Source organism: Trichoderma asperellum, chromosome 1, assembly GCF_020647865.1.
Source record: "Trichoderma asperellum chromosome 1, complete sequence".
NCBI classification, from domain to species: Eukaryota; Fungi; Ascomycota; class Sordariomycetes; order Hypocreales; family Hypocreaceae; genus Trichoderma; species Trichoderma asperellum.
In genome coordinates, this window is record NC_089415.1 from 4,140,033 (window position 1) to 4,156,979 (window position 16,947).

Below are 16,947 nucleotides of genomic sequence, written 5' to 3' on the forward strand. Positions count from 1 at the left end.
GACTCCTGGCTTATGGCTGTAGCAGGATGGCCTGCATCACAACATTCTTTGTATGGGCAAGGCTGAAGGTCGAGTGTCTTAGCAGGCAGCCGAGCTGCTTTTAGCCTTGGTGGGCAGCTGATTTTAGTGGTTGCTAGCGAATGCTTATGCGGCCAAGCCCACTATTGGCGGCGTAGGTACCTGGCAAGCTCCGATCCAGACGCGGCGCATGCTAGGCCTAGCAGGTGACGTCCCTCCCGCACTTCGACTCTCAGCACAGCTACCAACTCTCTCGTTCTTCGTTACACGACCCCGACAACGATATCTTGCGTTCCGTGTCAAACCGTTGCTCTGTTGACTTGGCTCTACCGTCTATCCAAGATGACGGCTGCCTCCTCCCTGGCCGAACGATAAGACGTCGCATCCCACCCCCTCTCTCGGTCGTCCTGTTTCGTCTCGTCTGGTCTTGCATCTCAGCCCGCAAACGCTCTCTAGCTACCCGGAGGACGAGATTTGTACGCCCCGATTTGCTCGATTCGCCATGGGTCAGGGCTTCTCCCTCGCAACGCCGTCGGCCGGCTCGGCGGGCATAGACATTGCTCAGCTTCAGGACATCCAGTACGAGAAGAGCATTGGAAATGCCCGGTTCATGAAGAGCATCCGGGGCAGGCATGACCATGGCGTTGTGCTGGTCAAGGTCCTCGTGAAGCCGTATACGGAAGTGAAGCTGGAGAAATACAAGAAGAAGATTATAGGTGAGAGCTTTATTGCATCTGTAATGCGCTTTGGGAGGGGACCATGCGTGGCGGGAAAACGGTAGACATGTATGCTGACCATGTGCACCTCTGATTAGAGCAACGAAAGGCGTTGGCGGATGTTCCCAATGCCTTGGGCTTCCAGCGCATCATCGAGACCGAGACGAACGGATATCTGGTGCGGCAGTTCATGTACAACTCTCTCTATGATCGTATGAGTACACGACCTTTTCTGGAAGACATCGAAAAGAAGTGGTTGGCCTTTCAGCTTCTCTGCGCACTGCGGGACTGCCATGCACGGGATGTCTATCACGGCGACATCAAGGCCCAGAACGTGCTGGTCACATCTTGGAACTGGCTGTATCTGACGGACTTCTCATCTGCCTACAAGCCCATCATGCTCCCCGACGACAACCCTGGTGATTTTTCCTACTTTTTCGACTCCTCTGGGCGGCGGACGTGTTATATTGCTCCCGAGCGGTTTTATTCGTCCAATGAAGCTCCGCCGCAGAACCCCAAGATGACTTGGGCCATGGACATCTTCAGCGCGGGATGTGTCATTGCGCAGCTATTCCTTGAATCTGAAATATTCAGTCTCGCACAGCTGTACAAGTATCGTCGGGGTGAGTATGACCCGGTCATTACTCATTTGAGCGTCATATCGGACAAAGATGTGCGTGACATGATTGCTCATATGATTCAACTTGACCCGGAAAGGCGTTATTCAGCGGAGCAGTATCTTGACTTTTGGAAAGATAAGATCTTTCCTAGCTATTTCTATAACTTCTTACACCAATATATGGGGCTTATTACGGATCCTTCTTCTGGGAACAGCCCTATATCTGGAGCTCAGAGAAATCTGGGCGAGTCGGACAACCGCATTGATAGGATTTTCAACGACTTTGACAAAATTTCGTACTTTTTAGGATACCACAACGAAAAGCAGACTGCGGAGCCGATAATTCCCAAGTCAAGGCTGGGGCTTGACCATTTTCCAGTCAGACTGAGTATCCCGACTCACGAGCACTCCGTTTCTGCGGATCTCGAACCTCCAGAGGACGATGGGACGCTGCTTTTTTTAACACTGGTTGCCTCCGCTATGAGGACAACGGCCCGGGCTGCATCTAGAATTAGGGCCTGCGATTTGCTATTAGCGTTTGCTGAAAGACTTACCGACGAGGCTAAGCTAGACAGGGTGCTACCATATCTAATGACGCTGCTGCGTAAGGAAGAGACGGATATGGTGCTGGTGACAGTCATACGAAGTGTCACTCAGCTGTTGCAGCTGGTACGGACGACCACACCAATCAACTCTCATGTTTTGGTGGAATACGTCTTGCCCAGGATGGAGATTGCCCTTGGGACAAAATCGTGGACCCCTAATTCCTTGGTGCGATTGACGTATGCGTCCTGCATAGGCAGTCTTGCCTCTACTGCGCAGCGTTTTCTGGAGATGGCATCTAGCCTTAAAACTGATGGATCGATACCAATTACCGATCCAGAGGTTGAACCCGGGACCAATGGTGCCACTGCGAATTTCGAAAGTATGTACGACAACGCGAGCCGACAGCTGTCTGAAATCTTGGAGAGCCATGCAAAACAGCTCGTTGAGGATCCGGATGCCAATGTTCGGCGAGCGTTCTTGACGTCAGTACCAGATCTCTGCATGCATTTCCAGGACAATTCAAATGATATTCTGCTTTCGCACTTGATCACCTATCTTAATGATGGAGACTGGATGTTGAAGAGCGCCTTCCTGGATACAGTCGTGGGCATTGCAACCTTCATAGGCAGCACAAGCTTAGAAGAATTTATGCTGCCTCTCATGGTCCAGACTTTGGCAGACTCAGAAGAGAATGTGGTGCGTTCTGCTTTGCATTCGCTGGCTCAAATTGCAGGCCTGGGACTGCTGTCTAGACCAAAGATCTGGGAGCTGGCTGATTTGGTAGCACGGCTTACCATGCACCCGAACACATGGATCAGAGAATCTGCAGCTGAATTCCTATCCATGGCTGCCAAGTTCTTATCCAAAGCCGATATCCAGTGCATATTACTGCCACTGGTTAGGCCATACCTCAAAATATACTCTCTTTCAGACTTTTCTGAGCTAAACCTGCTCGACTCTTTGAAGAAGCCCCTCCCTAGGGCGGTTTTTGACCAAGCGCTGACTTGGGCTTCCAAAACTGACAAGGGAGTCTTTTGGAAATCTCTTGTGGGGAAGCGGCAGTCACCGAGCCAAGTACCGATGGCCTCGGCGGCTCGATCGTCCAAGGAACTGATCTCTTCTTCTCTGAGTAAGATCAGCCGCAATGACGAGGATGAACAGTGGCTTGAGAAGCTGAGGAATTTTGGTCTAAAGCCCGAAGATGAGATAAAGTTACTGGCATTGGGCGAGTATATCTGGCGACTCAGCAAGAATAAGGCCCGCGACGCCTTCGTCGTCTCTTCCACAGAGGATGAGAATATGCCGACAGGATTTGTTCAGCTAAAGGAGCTGGGTGTGACGCCACAGACGGTGTTCTTTGACGACACGGCCCTGAAGGACCCTACTGCTGTTTTACCGGATTTGGAGCCTACGCCTCCCGTAACAGGCCCGTATACGATTGCAGATGCGTTATTAGATGCCTCTATGACAATCGATGATACCCTCGGTAAGAAAAAGCGCACCGCCCTTCATTCTCATAAAAGAGTTCACAGCACCGGACCTTTGCCTTCCAGGAGCACAGGAAGGTTATTATCTCCCACTGGGAGTGGCAGGGCCAGTTCGACGGACTCTAGGAGGGCCATGACATCTCCCCTGGGCCCTGGAGACGACTCTGTTTCCGTTAAAGATGCGTCTTATTCTTCTCGCAGAGGCATCCGGCATCAATCAAGTGCTCTTAGTCTTTTGGATCGCAAAGACGGCCATAAGTCTATTCCGGAGACTGGAACCAGCGATGCCAATGCTTTTGGAGAGGTAGAAGGACCGTTTGCCCAGGCATTGCCAATGCAAATTGTTTCTGGGCCAAACACAGAAGCCGAAGGAAATGCTCGCCAGAGGCACGTGCGGCATAGCTATGAAGGGACAGATCCTCATATTCGACGCATGCTTGACAACATGTATGTCGAAAACTTCCCTCGCGACGTGCTGGAGTTTGGGCCCATGGTCCAGCCTATCTCGGGAGATAAGAGCAGGTCGGTCAATGTGCCTGGCGCAGACCCTCCCTGGAAGCCGGATGGGCATCTCGTGGCGACGTTTGCAGAACACCACGGGCCCATTAATCGGGTCATCCCTTCTCCGGATCACATTTTCTTCATTACAGGCGGCAATGACGGGACGGTCAAGGTATGGGATACACAGCGGCTTGAGCGCAACATTACGAACCGATCGCGGCAAACTTACAGACATGCTGAAGGAGCCCGCGTTCTTGCTCTCTGCTTTGTTGAGAACTCGCACTGCTTCGTCAGCTGTGCGTCTGATGGCAGCGTTCACGTAGTCAAGGTTGATACGGTTCCTACTAGTGGTGTAATTAGGTATACAAAGCTGCGGGTCTTGCGGGAATATCAGCTACCAGAAGGCGAATATGCAGTGTGGTGCGAGCATTTCAAGCAAGAACAGAGTTCTATCCTCGTTATTGCCACAAACCTGTCGAGAATTCTCGCCATGGACCTGCGCACTATGACAGTGCTCTACATATTGGAAAATCCCGTTCATCATGGAACGCCGACATGTTTCTGCATTGATAAGAAGAGAAACTGGCTATGCGTGGGGACTTCACATGGTGTTGTCGATCTTTGGGATCTTCGGTTCAAGATGAGGCTGAAAGGCTGGGGCGTACCCGGAAAGGGATCCATCTATCGGATCTGCGTGCACCCCAATAAGGGGAGAGGTAAATGGATCTGTGTCGCTGGAGGAACTGGGCAAGGAGAAGTCACGGTATGGGACTTGGAAAAGACAACTTGCAGAGAGATATACCGAACCGGCCATAATAAGGATAGCCAGAAGGGATACACCGCGTGGGAAGTCGATGAAGATAAGCCTGAAGGGATGCTTGGTCGGTTCGCGACCAACCTCGAGATTAGCGACATGGGCAACGGAGATCGTGGAGTACGGGCGATGGTTGTAGGCACGGGAACGTCGGAGGACTCTCGCGACGTTCGGCACGCATACATGCTTACGGCTGGGTCAGACAAGATGCTACGATTCTGGGACATTTCGCGGATCGAGAACTCTTGTATCTACAGCGGCCTCCAGCCGGATGAACAGCCACCTACGTATACGAGCACGAACCCGACGACGTCGATGACTCTAAACACGGAGCGGTTTGCGAGGCACGTGGCGTCTTCTCCCAATGCGGGAACGGCCAGGCAGAAGGCGCCGAGATCGACAGTGATCTCGATGCAGCAGCAGCAGCTGTTGAAGTCGCATTTGGATCTGGTTATGGACGTGGCGATTTTGGAGTATCCGTATTCGATGAGCGTGTCTGTGGATCGGTCCGGCGTGGTTTATGTGTTTCAATAGAATAGAATTATTTCTGGAGCTCTTTTGCCTTTTTTTCTTGTCGAGAATAGAGAAGAAGGGGGGGTTCTGAGTTGATTGTTATTTTTATTTGGATTCCGGTTTCTGTTTCCTCAGCTGGAAGCGAGAGGGATATGCCCAATACCAAAATTTAGCTACCGTGGGTTTTTAATGTAGCTGAATGCCTAATGATGAATGAATATGATGAAAAATTTGAACATGATGAACTTGATATTCAGTATCTTGCTTCTGATTAGCATACAGTTAAGATGGTATTAGCTTGTTTCCGATTTTAAATGAAGCAGTTGCTGTGCATAAGGGATAGGGTGTACTAGGCCCCAGTACTGGAAGATTCTATGTCAACTGTTGAAGACTTTTTATTCTTAGATGACGAAAGTGCTACTAGATAACATTCAAAGTAGCATTATTCCGGAATCGAGTAGTAATTGTTAAAGACCGCCTCCGTAGAGAGGAAGTACTTTGTGCATGCAGTATTATTAGGCTGTGAAGTTATGAGTCTGGAGATATATCCGTACAAGAGAGCATTGAAGCAAGTTTGATGTAGTCAGACACGGAGATCTGCGATGTGTTAGTTGGACGACCAGTATTCGGTGTAGTTGAGGCATGAAGTTGAAGTGTGGCTCTAGCTATTGGTGGCGCTGCGCAAAGTGTGGCGTTTTTTTTTTGGTGTCACTGAAATTTCCCGACGCCTTGTCTAAGCATTTCAGCCTTGCCCATGTAGCTTTAGAGTGCGGCATGCGACACCACCGCCTTACTGTGTGATTGTTTTCCTTATTTCCACACTTCAAGTCCCTTTTCCCTATTCGAAGCCCGCGACGACAATATCTATATCGAGAATATTCGCTTTGAATTGCTGGATAATCCAACGACGACGATTACCTGAGCAATTGCTCCCCCCCTTCGAAGCGCGAATCGAGAAAATCGCAAAATCGGGCGGTTCTACGTTTCCCGCAAAGCCTCTCTCTCGAGGGGTCTTTTTTTTTTTTTTTCTTTATCCTTCTCGACCCGTAACCGACCCCCGGTTTCCACATCATGCGGCTCACGGCCGAACTGATTAGGGACTCGCTGTCCTATCTGAATCCCCTAAAGGAAAGAGAGCTTGATCTCCGAGGTGCGTTTGCTACCTGAAGGAGAGGAGGAGGGTATTTGGAAAAAAAGGAAATGAAAGGAGCAGATACTACACACTTCTTCATCTCTTTATTTTCTTCTAAACCTTCTTCTTTCACCTTCTTTGATTGTGATAAAAAAAAAAGGAATCGTTTGATACATTGAAAGGCCTTTTTCTTGGCGCCGTGGCGTGAATAGGACACCGAATTCCTGCGATTGAAAACCTAGGTGTTGCGGGCGTGAGTTTCTTTCCCTCTCCCTCTCCCCCAAAGCTTCTACTTTGTCCTTTTTTTTTTTTTTTTTTTTTCCCCTTTCTACCCTACCCTTATGCTACGGAGCTCTCAATGAACAAGCCCCCCGAAGATCCAAGGCAAAAAAAAAAAAAGCAAGAAGGCGATGGCTAACTCCTGTTACATATAGCCCCACGATGCCATCGACTTCACCGACAACGACATCCAAGTGCTGGGCAACTTCCCCCTCTCGCCGCGCATAACGACGCTGCTCCTGGCGCGCAACCGCGTCGCGAGCATCCAGCCCACGGCGGCGGCCGCGGTGCCGAACCTGAGGAACCTGGTGCTGGCGTCGAATAACCTGACGGAGCTGGCGGACGTGGATGCGCTGGGGACGTTTACGCGGCTGACGCAGCTGGTGTTGGCGGATAACCCTGTTACGAAGAAGGAGGTGCGTTTTTTTTTTCTTTCTCTCTCTCTCTCTCTCTATCCTCCCTTCTTTTCCTTAGCTTTCTCCCTTTGTCTTGTGTTGTAGGATGGGTAAATTGACTTTTGAGGGGGGCAGCATTATCGTTATTGGGTTATCTGGAGATGTCCGTCCGTTCGATTTCTAGACTACGAAAAGGTGAAGCAGTCGGAACGAGAGAAGAGCCAAGAACTATTCGGCACAGCGGAGGAGCCTACAGCTCTGGCAACATCGGTACGCTATAGCCCCCCCCCCCCTTCCCCCTCCTTCATAAAATATCATGTTTTATGCTGCTGGATATCAATTCTAATGCAACATTTTTTTTTCCCCCTTTTCTCTTTGTTAGATTATGGGCAAAAAGTCAAAGACATTCGAAGTCACATCCAACGGCGTAGCAGCCGCGCCGTCGAAGCTCTCGCGGATAAAGTTGACGGACGAAGAGAAGCAGAGGCTGCAAGAGAAGATCAAGAAGGCGACGAGCCTGCAGGAGATTATCGCGCTGGAGAAGGAATTGAACGAGGGACGGTTGCCATCTGGTATTTACGGCGATGCTATGGAGGAGTGACGGGAGTTACTATGAGGTAATCTGGGCCATGACGTTTTATTTTGACACAAGGATATGTTTGGCTCCATGGTTGTGTTATTTTTTGAGGGTATTTTTTTACTTACTATTTTTCCATTTATACTTTTTAAATAAGGGCTTCTCTTGACAAGACAAGAAGGCTGAGAAAGCAGCATTGGTTGGTACACGGTGTTGACAGAAAATAAACAACATTTGCCATTAAATATATAAACTCCAAAGACCAACTAAAACTACCCACAATGAAGATGCAACAGCAATGATGATGAACCCTTAATTTTACATGCTCCTAAGCCGGCATCGCTTCCCACGGGTTGACGGCATCGCAGTCCAAGAGACAACCCTTTTACGCGGTAAAGCTTCGTGACACAAGACAACTCGCTTCTAGCCCGTCATGTCCACGTCGGCATCATCCTGAGGGCGCGTGGCCTGCCTCATCTCCAGCTCAAGCTGATCATTCGGATTATTTGACGCCGCTGCAGCAGTCGCCGTTGTGATGCTCTCTTTCTTGCCGCTTTCCTCGCCACGAAGGGACAGTGTGAAGGGGTTGGTGCCGGCTTTACCCTGACCGTTGACAGCGGCCTTGCCTCCGTTGGCTTTGCTCTTACTGCCATTTGCCGTAGCGCGGTGAACAGCAGCTGAGTCTGCATCAGCGACTGTCTCGCCGCGAGATTGGGCCTGGGCAGCGGCCTTTGCCTTTTTGAAGGTGGTGGTTTTGGGGGCGACGTCCTCTAGGAATTCGAGGTTGTCTCGGCGTGAGATGGCATTGGCTGGTCAGTTTGCGTTAGAGATACCAACATGGTTATGGCATTATTCTAGTGGGAGAGAGAAAGGCAAAGAGAAGGGAGAAGAGGAGGCGACTGGAATAAGCCGTCGAGTCAACGTACCGACGTCCTTGTACTGAATGTTGCGCCTGGGCTTGCGTTCTAGTTTTGCCTGAGCATGGGCCTCCTCAGTGAGATGCTGGATGAACATTTCCTGCGTGAAAATGCCCGTGTTAGCTGGAGAGACGAGGCATATGGGAAGACTGGGAAGAGTTTCGAGGAAGAGACGACCTACAGCGGCTAACGTGATGACAAAGGCGGCATTGTTGGAGCACATCTGGACATCTGGGTCTTGGCTGATGATCTTCTTGACTCTTGATACTGGCAAGGGCGTGTTAGTTTTTCCAAATGAGAAGAAATAGGCTAAGAGAGCATTGAGCTTACATGGCAATTGAGTCTGCCCCGTGGGCTCCTTTCGAGGAGGGATGGCGTTGGTGTTGTAAGGCATTGTTGAAGATGAGGCCCGAGAAGAGATTGGGATGGAGAGTAGAAGCTCCTGGCCAAGGTTGATGAGCGTGGTGTTTGACGCGTGTTGTCGCGGGTTGTTGGCTTATGAGAGTGAGTGGAGGAAGGGAGGTTGAGCGGAAGAAAATCTGCAGAAGCAGGATATCAAAGCTCGAGGCCCCTTTACTCAGATCTTGGCAGAAGGATGAATGGATTCGAATTTCCAGAGCTGAAGTCAATGTTGAAGATGGGACGTGGACAGAGAGAGAGAGAGAGAGAGTGTGCGTGTGTTTGTGCGTAGGAGCCCCAAGTTTTCTTATACGCCGGCGGTCGTGAAGTAAGTCGAGGTTGAGGGCTAGGGGCGGATATTTGAGTTAGTAAGCTGCTAGTATCTAGTAAAAGCAGCAGCAGCAGGCCGGGACCTGCTATGGAGGGGCGTTTGCTTTGTGTTTCCGGCAATGGAGCAGGTGGCATGAGAAAATTTGCGAATGGTTGAATGAAGTGACGCTGATGGATCAATGTCGTTCTCTCTCTCTATCTTTCTATCTTTTGGCACGTGCTCTGTCTGCAATCGCTCTTTCAACGATTGAAGTCTTGGAATGGCCAGTCCGATGGAAGCTCAGGCCCGCCACTGCCTGCGAGTCGGGCCACTAACAACCCATCTCATCTGCTGCTTTTATAACAAAGTTGCTTTTCACAATCTACACTTGCAAAATCCAATTCAAAAACTTTCAAGGTTTCTCTTATTATGTATTACTGTTGCTCTAATAATACGGGCGATGCTGGCAAATACAGCTTGATGGGCGAGGGTGTGATGGGAAATGTATGCACTATCTGTTCTGAGCGATGATGTATTATTACACAAACACATCTAGCCAGATAGCTAGCTATAATCCATTGAGCAATTGAGTAACACATTGCATGCCATTTGAATACCCGCTATATAGTATGTGTAAGGCGAATAAAATACAGTACATAATTGTAGGCACTACTAGTAATGAAATGCTTGTATAGCGCCTCTCAGCTTCGCCACAGGGAGGACTTCAATGGAGCAACACGCTGTGCACCCCTCTAATATAGCGTAACAGGCACTTACATATCCATCAGTCCACCTCACTTGCTCCTCTTACAACCCATTCATGCTACACAATACTTCTATATTCTGAAGACATACTTTAAAATCAGCCTACAATATATATATATATATATATATATATATATATTTAAAAAGAAAAAAAAAAGAAAAAAAGCACAGCACAAAGTACTTTACACAATTACAACGAACAAAAAAAAATGAATCTCATCTTCGACTTCGACGGCACCATCACCATCAAAGACACAATCTTCCAACTCGCCCAGGCCGCAATCGACTTCAAGCGCAGCACCAACCAGCAAGACCTCCAACCCGCCTGGGACGCCATCGTCAAGGCCTACGGCGACGACCACAAATCCTTTGCCAGCAGCTACACGCCCCCCGAGAGCGAGCGCCTCCAGCCGCAGCAAGAGCTCGTCTACCTGTCCAGCCTCAAGGACACCGAGAATGCGTCGCTCGACAGGGTCGACCAGTCGGGCCTCTTCTCCGGCCTGACCGCGCAGCACCTGTTCCAGATGGGCAGGGACCAGGTTTCCAGCGGCGCCGTCGCCATCAGGGAGGGCTTCGTCGAGGTGGTGGAGCTGGCGCGGCAAAGGGGCTGGCACGTCGGCGTGCTCTCGGTGAACTGGTCCAGGGCCTTTATCGAGGGCGTGCTCCATCCGGTTGACGTTCGCGTCATCACCAACCAGATAGCCGCAGACGGCACAATCCAAGGCCCCGATGGATTCAACCGCGGCGTCAGGCTGACTACGGCCCGCGACAAGGCCACTTCTCTGAGCCAGCTCATCGCCGAGGCAGAGCACTCGTCCAGTCCAACCGTCTACTTTGGCGATTCAACCACAGACATGGAGTGCCTCCTGGCTCACTACGGCATCGTCATATCCGCGGATGCCAAGTCATCGCTCATGCAAACGCTTGATCGTGTCGGTGTCCGCGTCCCACACGTCGACAGCCGTCCGCAGGATGGGAACATCGTTTGGGCACGGGATTTTCGAGAAATTCTGCAAAACCAAACGCTGGAGCGCATCTCAACGGGCCAATGAGTTTAGTATCGGTCTTCAATCTCACTGACTTTATACGACAAGATACAGTATCATGTATGTCTACACTTTCACGCTGTCTGGATGTCAAGGCAAGGCCTGGGGTCGGCGACCCCTCCGTGTGTGAAGTGCCAGCAGCTATACCAAGATGAAGGTTTCCCACTACAGGTTACACTCGAAATATGTCCCGGAAATCCTAGCCGCGTGTTATACTCGACCGTAAATTCACTCGGAGCCAGCTGCAACGCATGCAACAAGAGACTCTACAAACGCGGCTCTCAGATACATTATAGGGCTAAGAAGTGCTATAGAATAGCTAAACATGACGGTGCCTCCAACCGTGACGGTGCTTTCCTGCAATCCTAGAAGAGCCTTGGGTACACCTTTATATATGGAGATGCGAAATTTGTGATAGTAATAGGAAAGAGAAAATTACTGACATTTTTTTTTTCTTCTCTTTTTTTTTTTTTTAATTTATTTATTCTAGTATCACTGCTAAAGCGTAGCTGCAAATACAAACTTATAGATGCATCACATCAAACACTAGAATCATCAACAAAACCTACCAAGAACGATACGATAGAGAGTATAAAACACATACTTGGCCGCCATTCATAGAGGATATTCAGGTGCGAGAGTCTTGCCATCCTTCAAAAACTCGATCGAGATTGAAGGCTGCGCTGATAAGTGACAGGTGGCTAAAAGCCTGCGGTGTGTTGCCTAGCTGCTCGCCACTTCGTGCAATCTCCTCGGAGAACATGGACAAGTGGTTCGAGAACTGCAACATATTCTGAAAAAGGTTCAGAGCCCGGGGAAGATAATGGGGCTCATGAATGCTTGCACGAGTCATAGCCTCAACGAGCCAAAACGTGCAGATTGAGAAGGCTCCATCTCTTCCTCCAACGCCTAGGCAGTGGTGGGTTAGTAACTAGCTTTGTCATATACTCTCTCAGATTCATAGTATGGCCTACCATCATCTGATTCATCAGTGTCGTAGCGATATACCAACCCAGTGCTCGTCAATCCTCCTTCCTCTGGCGGCAGCATTATGCGGTTGATTGTGTTTACAAAGCGGGGATCACTTGGAGCTATGAAAAACACCAGAGGAGCAAGTAAAATAGATGAATCCAAGACCGTATTGGCCTCGTAGCTTTGGACGAAGGACTTCATTTCCGTGTTGTAACCTGGTATGCCTTGGTGAGTATGAGACCATAAAAGACTAACAGGGATGCAAACCTTTTTCCATAATTTCTTCGTAAAGGCTATCGCGAGCCTCGAGCCATTTTGCTCTATTGGGACAAGGGAGGCATCTTTTCTCTGCCAGTCGGAGACCGCGGTCAAATGCTACCCAGAGAAAGATTTGAGAAATGGTAAACCGTTGCTTGTTTCCGCGCACTTCCCAAATAGACATGTCGGTTTCTATATCTGGTAAGTTTCTCTACTTTCTCTGGTTTTGAAAATTAGAATATAGCGAGTTTACTTACTACCAATAATGGTCAAGACATAATCTAGCATTGGAACGAATTAGTATAATGTCTTATCTGAGCTGTTGATTGTTATACAAACCTAACATCCGTCGTACGGCACACCAGATGTCCCAGGACACTGGCTTTCCATACTTGTTGTACAGATAAATCGAGTCCATTAATTCGCCGTACACGTCGAATTGAAGATGAAAAGCTGCGCCATTGCCGATGCGAACAGGCGCACTGCCTCGATAACCTTCAAAATGATCTAGGGTCATTTCAGGAATGTCAGTGCCCCCATGAATAGTAAACATGATGGGAAGCCCCCCATCAGGTCCCCGATCTGATGTGAAGCGCTCCATGATGAAGTCCATATATGCATCTGCCTCAGCTTTGAAGCCAAGCCGGAGAAGGATGTATATAGTAAAGCTCGAGTCTCGGACCCAAGAATAACGATAATCCCAATTTCTTACGCCTCCCACGTCTTCAGGCAAGGAGAATGTGGGGGCAGCGATAATGGCACCAGTCGGTTCTATCGATTGTTAATCCATGCTCTGAAAGTTAAGGGTTCATATGTTGCGCATTACCATAGGTAAGCAGCTTCAAAATCATAAGACTTCGCGATACAACCTCTCTCCATCGACCCTTGTACTTGGATTGAGAGATAAAGTTGTACCAAAATGTCTGCGTGTCATGCTGTTGACTATCCAAGACTGCATCTGTAATGACCTCCGTGATGTGATTGGGGAGGTCATTTCTCAGGATAAATGAGACCGATTGGCCGGCACGCAAGGTAAAGCGAGATACTATGCCTTCGCCGAGCATCTCATCCTTTTTGACTTTTTCAAAAGTCATATCGCCGCAGTTGTGCCCAACTTCCTTATCGACGGCAACGTCCAGCTGAAGCTTAACATCCTTGCTGTGAAAGGTTCCTATTTTGCTTTCTCGGTGCTCCGGTGTATGAGTCTCCCGTAAAAGTGTTGTCTGGTGAGGGTCTCGCCCATAGCCGAATGCAGGGAAGATTTCGACGTCTGCCATAGTCCTTCTATCAGTCCCATTCCAATTCTCCAAAACGTATAATTCCGTCATAAATTTTGATAGCTTAACGTACTTATAGGCAATGATCCACGAATACATTCTACACGTCGTACAACCCATTTCTTCAGCTCTTCTTGGACATTGATGGCCTCGCGATAGGCGTTTTGCTTGTAACCTTTGGTCATTACCTTGGCGCTCTTGGGCCGGGGAAAGAAGTCCACGACGTCGACAACACCGTCTTCGTGAATGTACCTAGTTTGTAGAATGCACGAAGAGGGGAGATATTGCTGTTTGGTCGTGCAGCTGAACTCATCAGGCGGAGAAATACTGAAATAGCCCCCCTTGTTCTTATCCAGGAGACGGCAGAAGACAGACGGCGAGTCAAAGTCAGGCCTGCGCCAGGTCAGATTCGAAGTGAAGTACAGCCAGACAACAGGTGATTGGAGAGCTCACCAGCACATAAAGTCTATGCTTCCGTCCAATCCAGCAAGGGCGCATGTATGCATGTTGCCTACAATGCCATAGTCTTCAATAGGAAGATAGCCCCCCGACTGGGCACGGCGGTTGGTCCCCGAGTGCGTTGCCATTGTGTAGGACAGAGAGAAGTATCTAGTATGAGCCAGAAGATTATTTATCCAGGTCACGGTTGGTATCAAGTCTGTTCTATGTTGATGAGAGCTCCATTCGTATGGAGAGAAGCTCTTGGGGTGAGAGGGATGTTTGTGCGGAAACGGCGGTCCCCTTATGTTATTATAGTAGTAGCGCTCTAAGTGCTCTAGCAGAGCTTCCTGCCTTCTACGCTATTCGAATACAGGTACTGATGTACCTAGGAACTATAAAGCTACACGATGAGGCCCGTCTATCAATGTCAGATGAACCCCGAAGTTGTTAATGAATTGTATGAGATCATCGTTGACAACGCTAACACATCGCCACCATATTCCCATGTATGGAGTACGCCGAGAATGTGTACTGAGGGGTCAGCACCCATGGCTTGCGACTACCTCGGAAGGGCAGTTTTCGGGCGGCAGCTAAATAAATGGGAAGGAGCTGAAGTGGGTAGATTGCCATTGCTGGCAGTCGCGCCTGATGCTCACAGATGGTGACGTATAGACTCCATACAAAGCCAGTAGTTTACAAGCCGAGTGAGATAAGAATAGACATAGTTAGCAATTTCCTATGGGTCCCTATATCAGGCCATCAAAATACAACTCGAAAAAGAACAAAAATCTCTTCATGATGTTATTCTGCGATTAAACGGCTGACAGCTGTCATAGATAATACCAATCTGCTTCATCTTGTCATGACGTAGGGTCAGCTCGAGAAGACGCTAGTCGTGCTAGCAAAATAGCCCACTACTTCCGAGGCCAGTGAGACAGTAGCTACATGTTATTGGGCCATTTAATACTATTAATCTTAGTCCTAGTAATGATGATTACTAGAGAGGCAGAATAAAAGATTAGGTTCTTACTGTAAGTTCCAAAGGCAAGAAAAAAAGACATGTAGTATTGTATAATCAATTGATATACTCTATACTCTTAGCTAGGATTTCCCATTATAAAAAGGGTATTAAATGCCTTGAGCGGCATGAACCCAACGCCCCGACGCCAGTTGATACCCATTGACTCTTGTTTTCATATTTAAACGGCTGGTATTCCGTCCTTTGAGATAAATGAAAAAAATAACGGAAGAACATGGAAGAAAGAAAAAGCTCTCCCTGTGGTACCGCCCATTCATAGCGGACATAGCTGTGAAAAAAGACGTTTAATGAGACATAATCTCACTGCATCACCAGCACATCTTCCATTTCTTCACCCTCGTCGTCATCGCCATCATCATCCATCGCCTCCGCGGCAGCCTCTTTGGCATCATTGCCACCCTTATCTCGGTAAGCTTCACTCAAGCAGTAGTGGTTGGCAAATGGGCCGCTCTTGTTGAGAACTGCAACTTCCTCCAAGACCTGGCGTAGATAAGAGTCTGGCTGCTGAGTTCTTTGCCGCAGGGCCTTCATCGACCAGTACTGATATTGACGGAAGCAATCGAAAATAAGATCGAGAAGCTGGTTCTTTGGAATACGAGTAGCCTTGAGGATTTCGCCCTTCTTGGGTTTAGCAGTAGGGGCAGCATTTTTCTGTGATGGAGAAAGTTAGCAGCGGTGCCAAGACGGACGTATAGGTAGGTGGTGGACGGGTGTATACGCACGATGAAATTTCCTCCCCAGCTAACGGAGCCCGTAGCTCCAGGATTGATAATGGAAGACGCTTTGTTCCTGCTGATGATTTGAAGCTTCGTTTTGGAATTCTCGGCTTCAAAGATGCGCTTCGCCAAGAGCTCCTCTTCTTCCCGTAGGTTTCGTGGCTCAACACGTAGATCGTATCGGATTTTACCAAAGATTTTGGTTTTCTCTGTAGTACTGTATTAGCGTTATGAAAGGTAAAAACTCTTCTTAGTGTTCAAAACATGGCCACATACTCGGGATAGCTTTGCGGTAATACGGCTGGTACCGACTCCTTCGATCATAGGTTGGCCTCTCGGAACCGCCATTGCCATTTCCTCTCGATCGTAGCAGGGCGAGTGGTATTCCAGCGCTAGCCGCATCTGAGCGCGTTTTGTTCTTGTAACCCGGCAGATCCTCTTCGCTGAAGATGAAGGAATTGTTCACGTCCTGGTCGAGAATCTCCAGATCGTACTCTCGAGGGAGAAGCTGGTGCTCCGGGGTATTCGCCGTGAGGAGCATGCGCAGCTTCGTAAGCTCACGAGGCGTCCCATCTGCCAATGTGTCCATCTGAGGCTCGTTCCACGTCCGTAGCGTGCCGATCTGGATCTCGTCGTCGTCGCCCAGCTTCTCGGTCACCTTGATCCACGCATCCCACATGTACTTGGGGATGCGCGCAAGGTACAGCGTCTCAAACGTATTTCCGGGAGCCGATTTGTCATAGAAGTCGAGATCGCCAGCATCTTCAAAGAGGTCGTCCTCGTCAAGCGCCATTGGCGAGGCAGCCGGCTCGTCCTTGACGAACTCCGACTTGACGAGCCCTGAGTCCGCCATCTCGATTCGGTTGTTCTAAATGGCAAAATCCTGTCTCGCGCTGAATCAATTGGAGTGATGGGTGAAATCGGGGATCAGGGCTGCGGCGGAACGGTGGGCTGCTGGCAATCTAGCAATCCGTTGTAATGATGTGAAAGTTTGCAAAAGAGGGCACAAGGCGTCACTGCAGATGGAGCTATAGGTACGTGACGAGAGTACCTACATGCGAACTAACCTGAGGTACCAACTCCGGGGCATGAAGTCAGTGCTGCTTGAGGGGCTCTTTGCACTAATGTCGCTGTGGAGTGCCTTGAAAGGCAGCGCTGCACTGTGTAGCCCGTCCTGAAGCAAAGTTCCAAAGCCTTGAGTGCGTTTGCC

General features: G+C 49.2%; 6 protein-coding genes across 6 annotated transcripts; 3 read left to right on the plus strand and 3 right to left on the minus strand.

Moving 5' to 3' along the window:
* The first annotated feature begins 207 nt into the window (after positions 1–207).
* Positions 208–5,454, plus strand: TrAFT101_001294 (uncharacterized protein). The gene is made up of 2 exons (XM_024907553.2): positions 208–734; positions 833–5,454. The coding sequence occupies exons 1-2, from the start codon at positions 521–523 to the stop codon at positions 5,233–5,235; spliced, it is 4,617 nt and encodes a 1,538-aa protein (XP_024765548.2). The 5' UTR covers positions 208–520; the 3' UTR covers positions 5,236–5,454.
* A 526-nt stretch (positions 5,455–5,980) lies between these two features.
* Positions 5,981–7,836, plus strand: LEA1 (U2 snRNP complex subunit). Its single transcript, XM_024902312.2, has 5 exons — positions 5,981–6,364; positions 6,559–6,599; positions 6,781–7,041; positions 7,156–7,290; positions 7,403–7,836. The coding sequence occupies exons 1-5, from the start codon at positions 6,286–6,288 to the stop codon at positions 7,619–7,621; spliced, it is 735 nt and encodes a 244-aa protein (XP_024765549.1). The 5' UTR covers positions 5,981–6,285; the 3' UTR covers positions 7,622–7,836.
* On the minus strand, positions 7,831–9,422 carry TrAFT101_001296 (uncharacterized protein). The gene is made up of 4 exons (XM_024910506.2): positions 8,845–9,422; positions 8,696–8,781; positions 8,524–8,614; positions 7,831–8,406 (listed from the first exon to the last, which is right to left on the minus strand). Exons 1-4 carry the CDS (start codon positions 8,906–8,908, stop codon positions 8,021–8,023), a joined length of 627 nt encoding a protein of 208 aa, XP_024765550.1. The 5' UTR covers positions 8,909–9,422; the 3' UTR covers positions 7,831–8,020.
* A 664-nt stretch (positions 9,423–10,086) lies between these two features.
* Positions 10,087–12,032, plus strand: TrAFT101_001297 (uncharacterized protein). Its single transcript, XM_024904958.2, has one exon. It carries the CDS (start codon positions 10,198–10,200, stop codon positions 11,038–11,040), a length of 843 nt encoding a protein of 280 aa, XP_024765551.1. The 5' UTR covers positions 10,087–10,197; the 3' UTR covers positions 11,041–12,032.
* TrAFT101_001298 (uncharacterized protein) lies at positions 10,954–14,235 on the minus strand. Its single transcript, XM_024899217.2, has 8 exons — positions 13,995–14,235; positions 13,615–13,934; positions 13,091–13,534; positions 12,604–13,035; positions 12,522–12,545; positions 12,274–12,456; positions 12,009–12,221; positions 10,954–11,943 (listed from the first exon to the last, which is right to left on the minus strand). Exons 1-8 carry the CDS (start codon positions 14,126–14,128, stop codon positions 11,663–11,665), a joined length of 2,031 nt encoding a protein of 676 aa, XP_024765552.2. The 5' UTR covers positions 14,129–14,235; the 3' UTR covers positions 10,954–11,662.
* An 808-nt stretch (positions 14,236–15,043) lies between these two features.
* Positions 15,044–16,778, minus strand: TrAFT101_001299 (uncharacterized protein). Its single transcript, XM_024902313.2, has 3 exons — positions 16,014–16,778; positions 15,744–15,946; positions 15,044–15,672 (listed from the first exon to the last, which is right to left on the minus strand). Exons 1-3 carry the CDS (start codon positions 16,588–16,590, stop codon positions 15,322–15,324), a joined length of 1,131 nt encoding a protein of 376 aa, XP_024765553.1. The 5' UTR covers positions 16,591–16,778; the 3' UTR covers positions 15,044–15,321.
* Between the last annotated feature and the right edge of the window lie 169 nt (positions 16,779–16,947).

Bases quoted from the DNA above. Each gene is read 5' to 3' on its own strand.
- TrAFT101_001294 (XM_024907553.2), top strand. From the start codon at position 521: ATGGGTCAGGGCTTCTCCCTCGCAACGCCGTCGGCCGGCTCGGCGGGC. The intron at 735-832 runs GTGAGAGCTTTA...ACCTCTGATTAG, and splicing joins ATACAAGAAGAAGATTATAG to AGCAACGAAAGGCGTTGGCG.
- TrAFT101_001297 (XM_024904958.2), top strand. From the start codon at position 10,198: ATGAATCTCATCTTCGACTTCGACGGCACCATCACCATCAAAGACACA.
- LEA1 (XM_024902312.2), top strand. From the start codon at position 6,286: ATGCGGCTCACGGCCGAACTGATTAGGGACTCGCTGTCCTATCTGAAT. The intron at 6,365-6,558 runs GTGCGTTTGCTA...TGGCGTGAATAG, and splicing joins AAGAGAGCTTGATCTCCGAG to GACACCGAATTCCTGCGATT. The intron at 7,291-7,402 runs GTACGCTATAGC...TCTCTTTGTTAG, and splicing joins CTACAGCTCTGGCAACATCG to ATTATGGGCAAAAAGTCAAA.
- TrAFT101_001298 (XM_024899217.2), bottom strand. From the start codon at position 14,128: ATGGCAACGCACTCGGGGACCAACCGCCGTGCCCAGTCGGGGGGCTAT. The intron at 12,546-12,603 runs GTTTGTATAACA...TTCCAATGCTAG, and splicing joins TGCCGTACGACGGATGTTAG to ATTATGTCTTGACCATTATT. The intron at 11,944-12,008 runs GTAGGCCATACT...ACCACTGCCTAG, and splicing joins CACTGATGAATCAGATGATG to GCGTTGGAGGAAGAGATGGA.
- TrAFT101_001299 (XM_024902313.2), bottom strand. From the start codon at position 16,590: ATGGCGGACTCAGGGCTCGTCAAGTCGGAGTTCGTCAAGGACGAGCCG. The intron at 15,947-16,013 runs GTATGTGGCCAT...ACAGTACTACAG, and splicing joins TTACCGCAAAGCTATCCCGA to AGAAAACCAAAATCTTTGGT. The intron at 15,673-15,743 runs GTGCGTATACAC...TCTCCATCACAG, and splicing joins GCTGGGGAGGAAATTTCATC to AAAAATGCTGCCCCTACTGC.
- TrAFT101_001296 (XM_024910506.2), bottom strand. From the start codon at position 8,908: ATGCCTTACAACACCAACGCCATCCCTCCTCGAAAGGAGCCCACGGGG. The intron at 8,615-8,695 runs GTAGGTCGTCTC...ATTTTCACGCAG, and splicing joins TTGTCATCACGTTAGCCGCT to GAAATGTTCATCCAGCATCT. The intron at 8,407-8,523 runs GTACGTTGACTC...CAAACTGACCAG, and splicing joins CATTCAGTACAAGGACGTCG to CCAATGCCATCTCACGCCGA.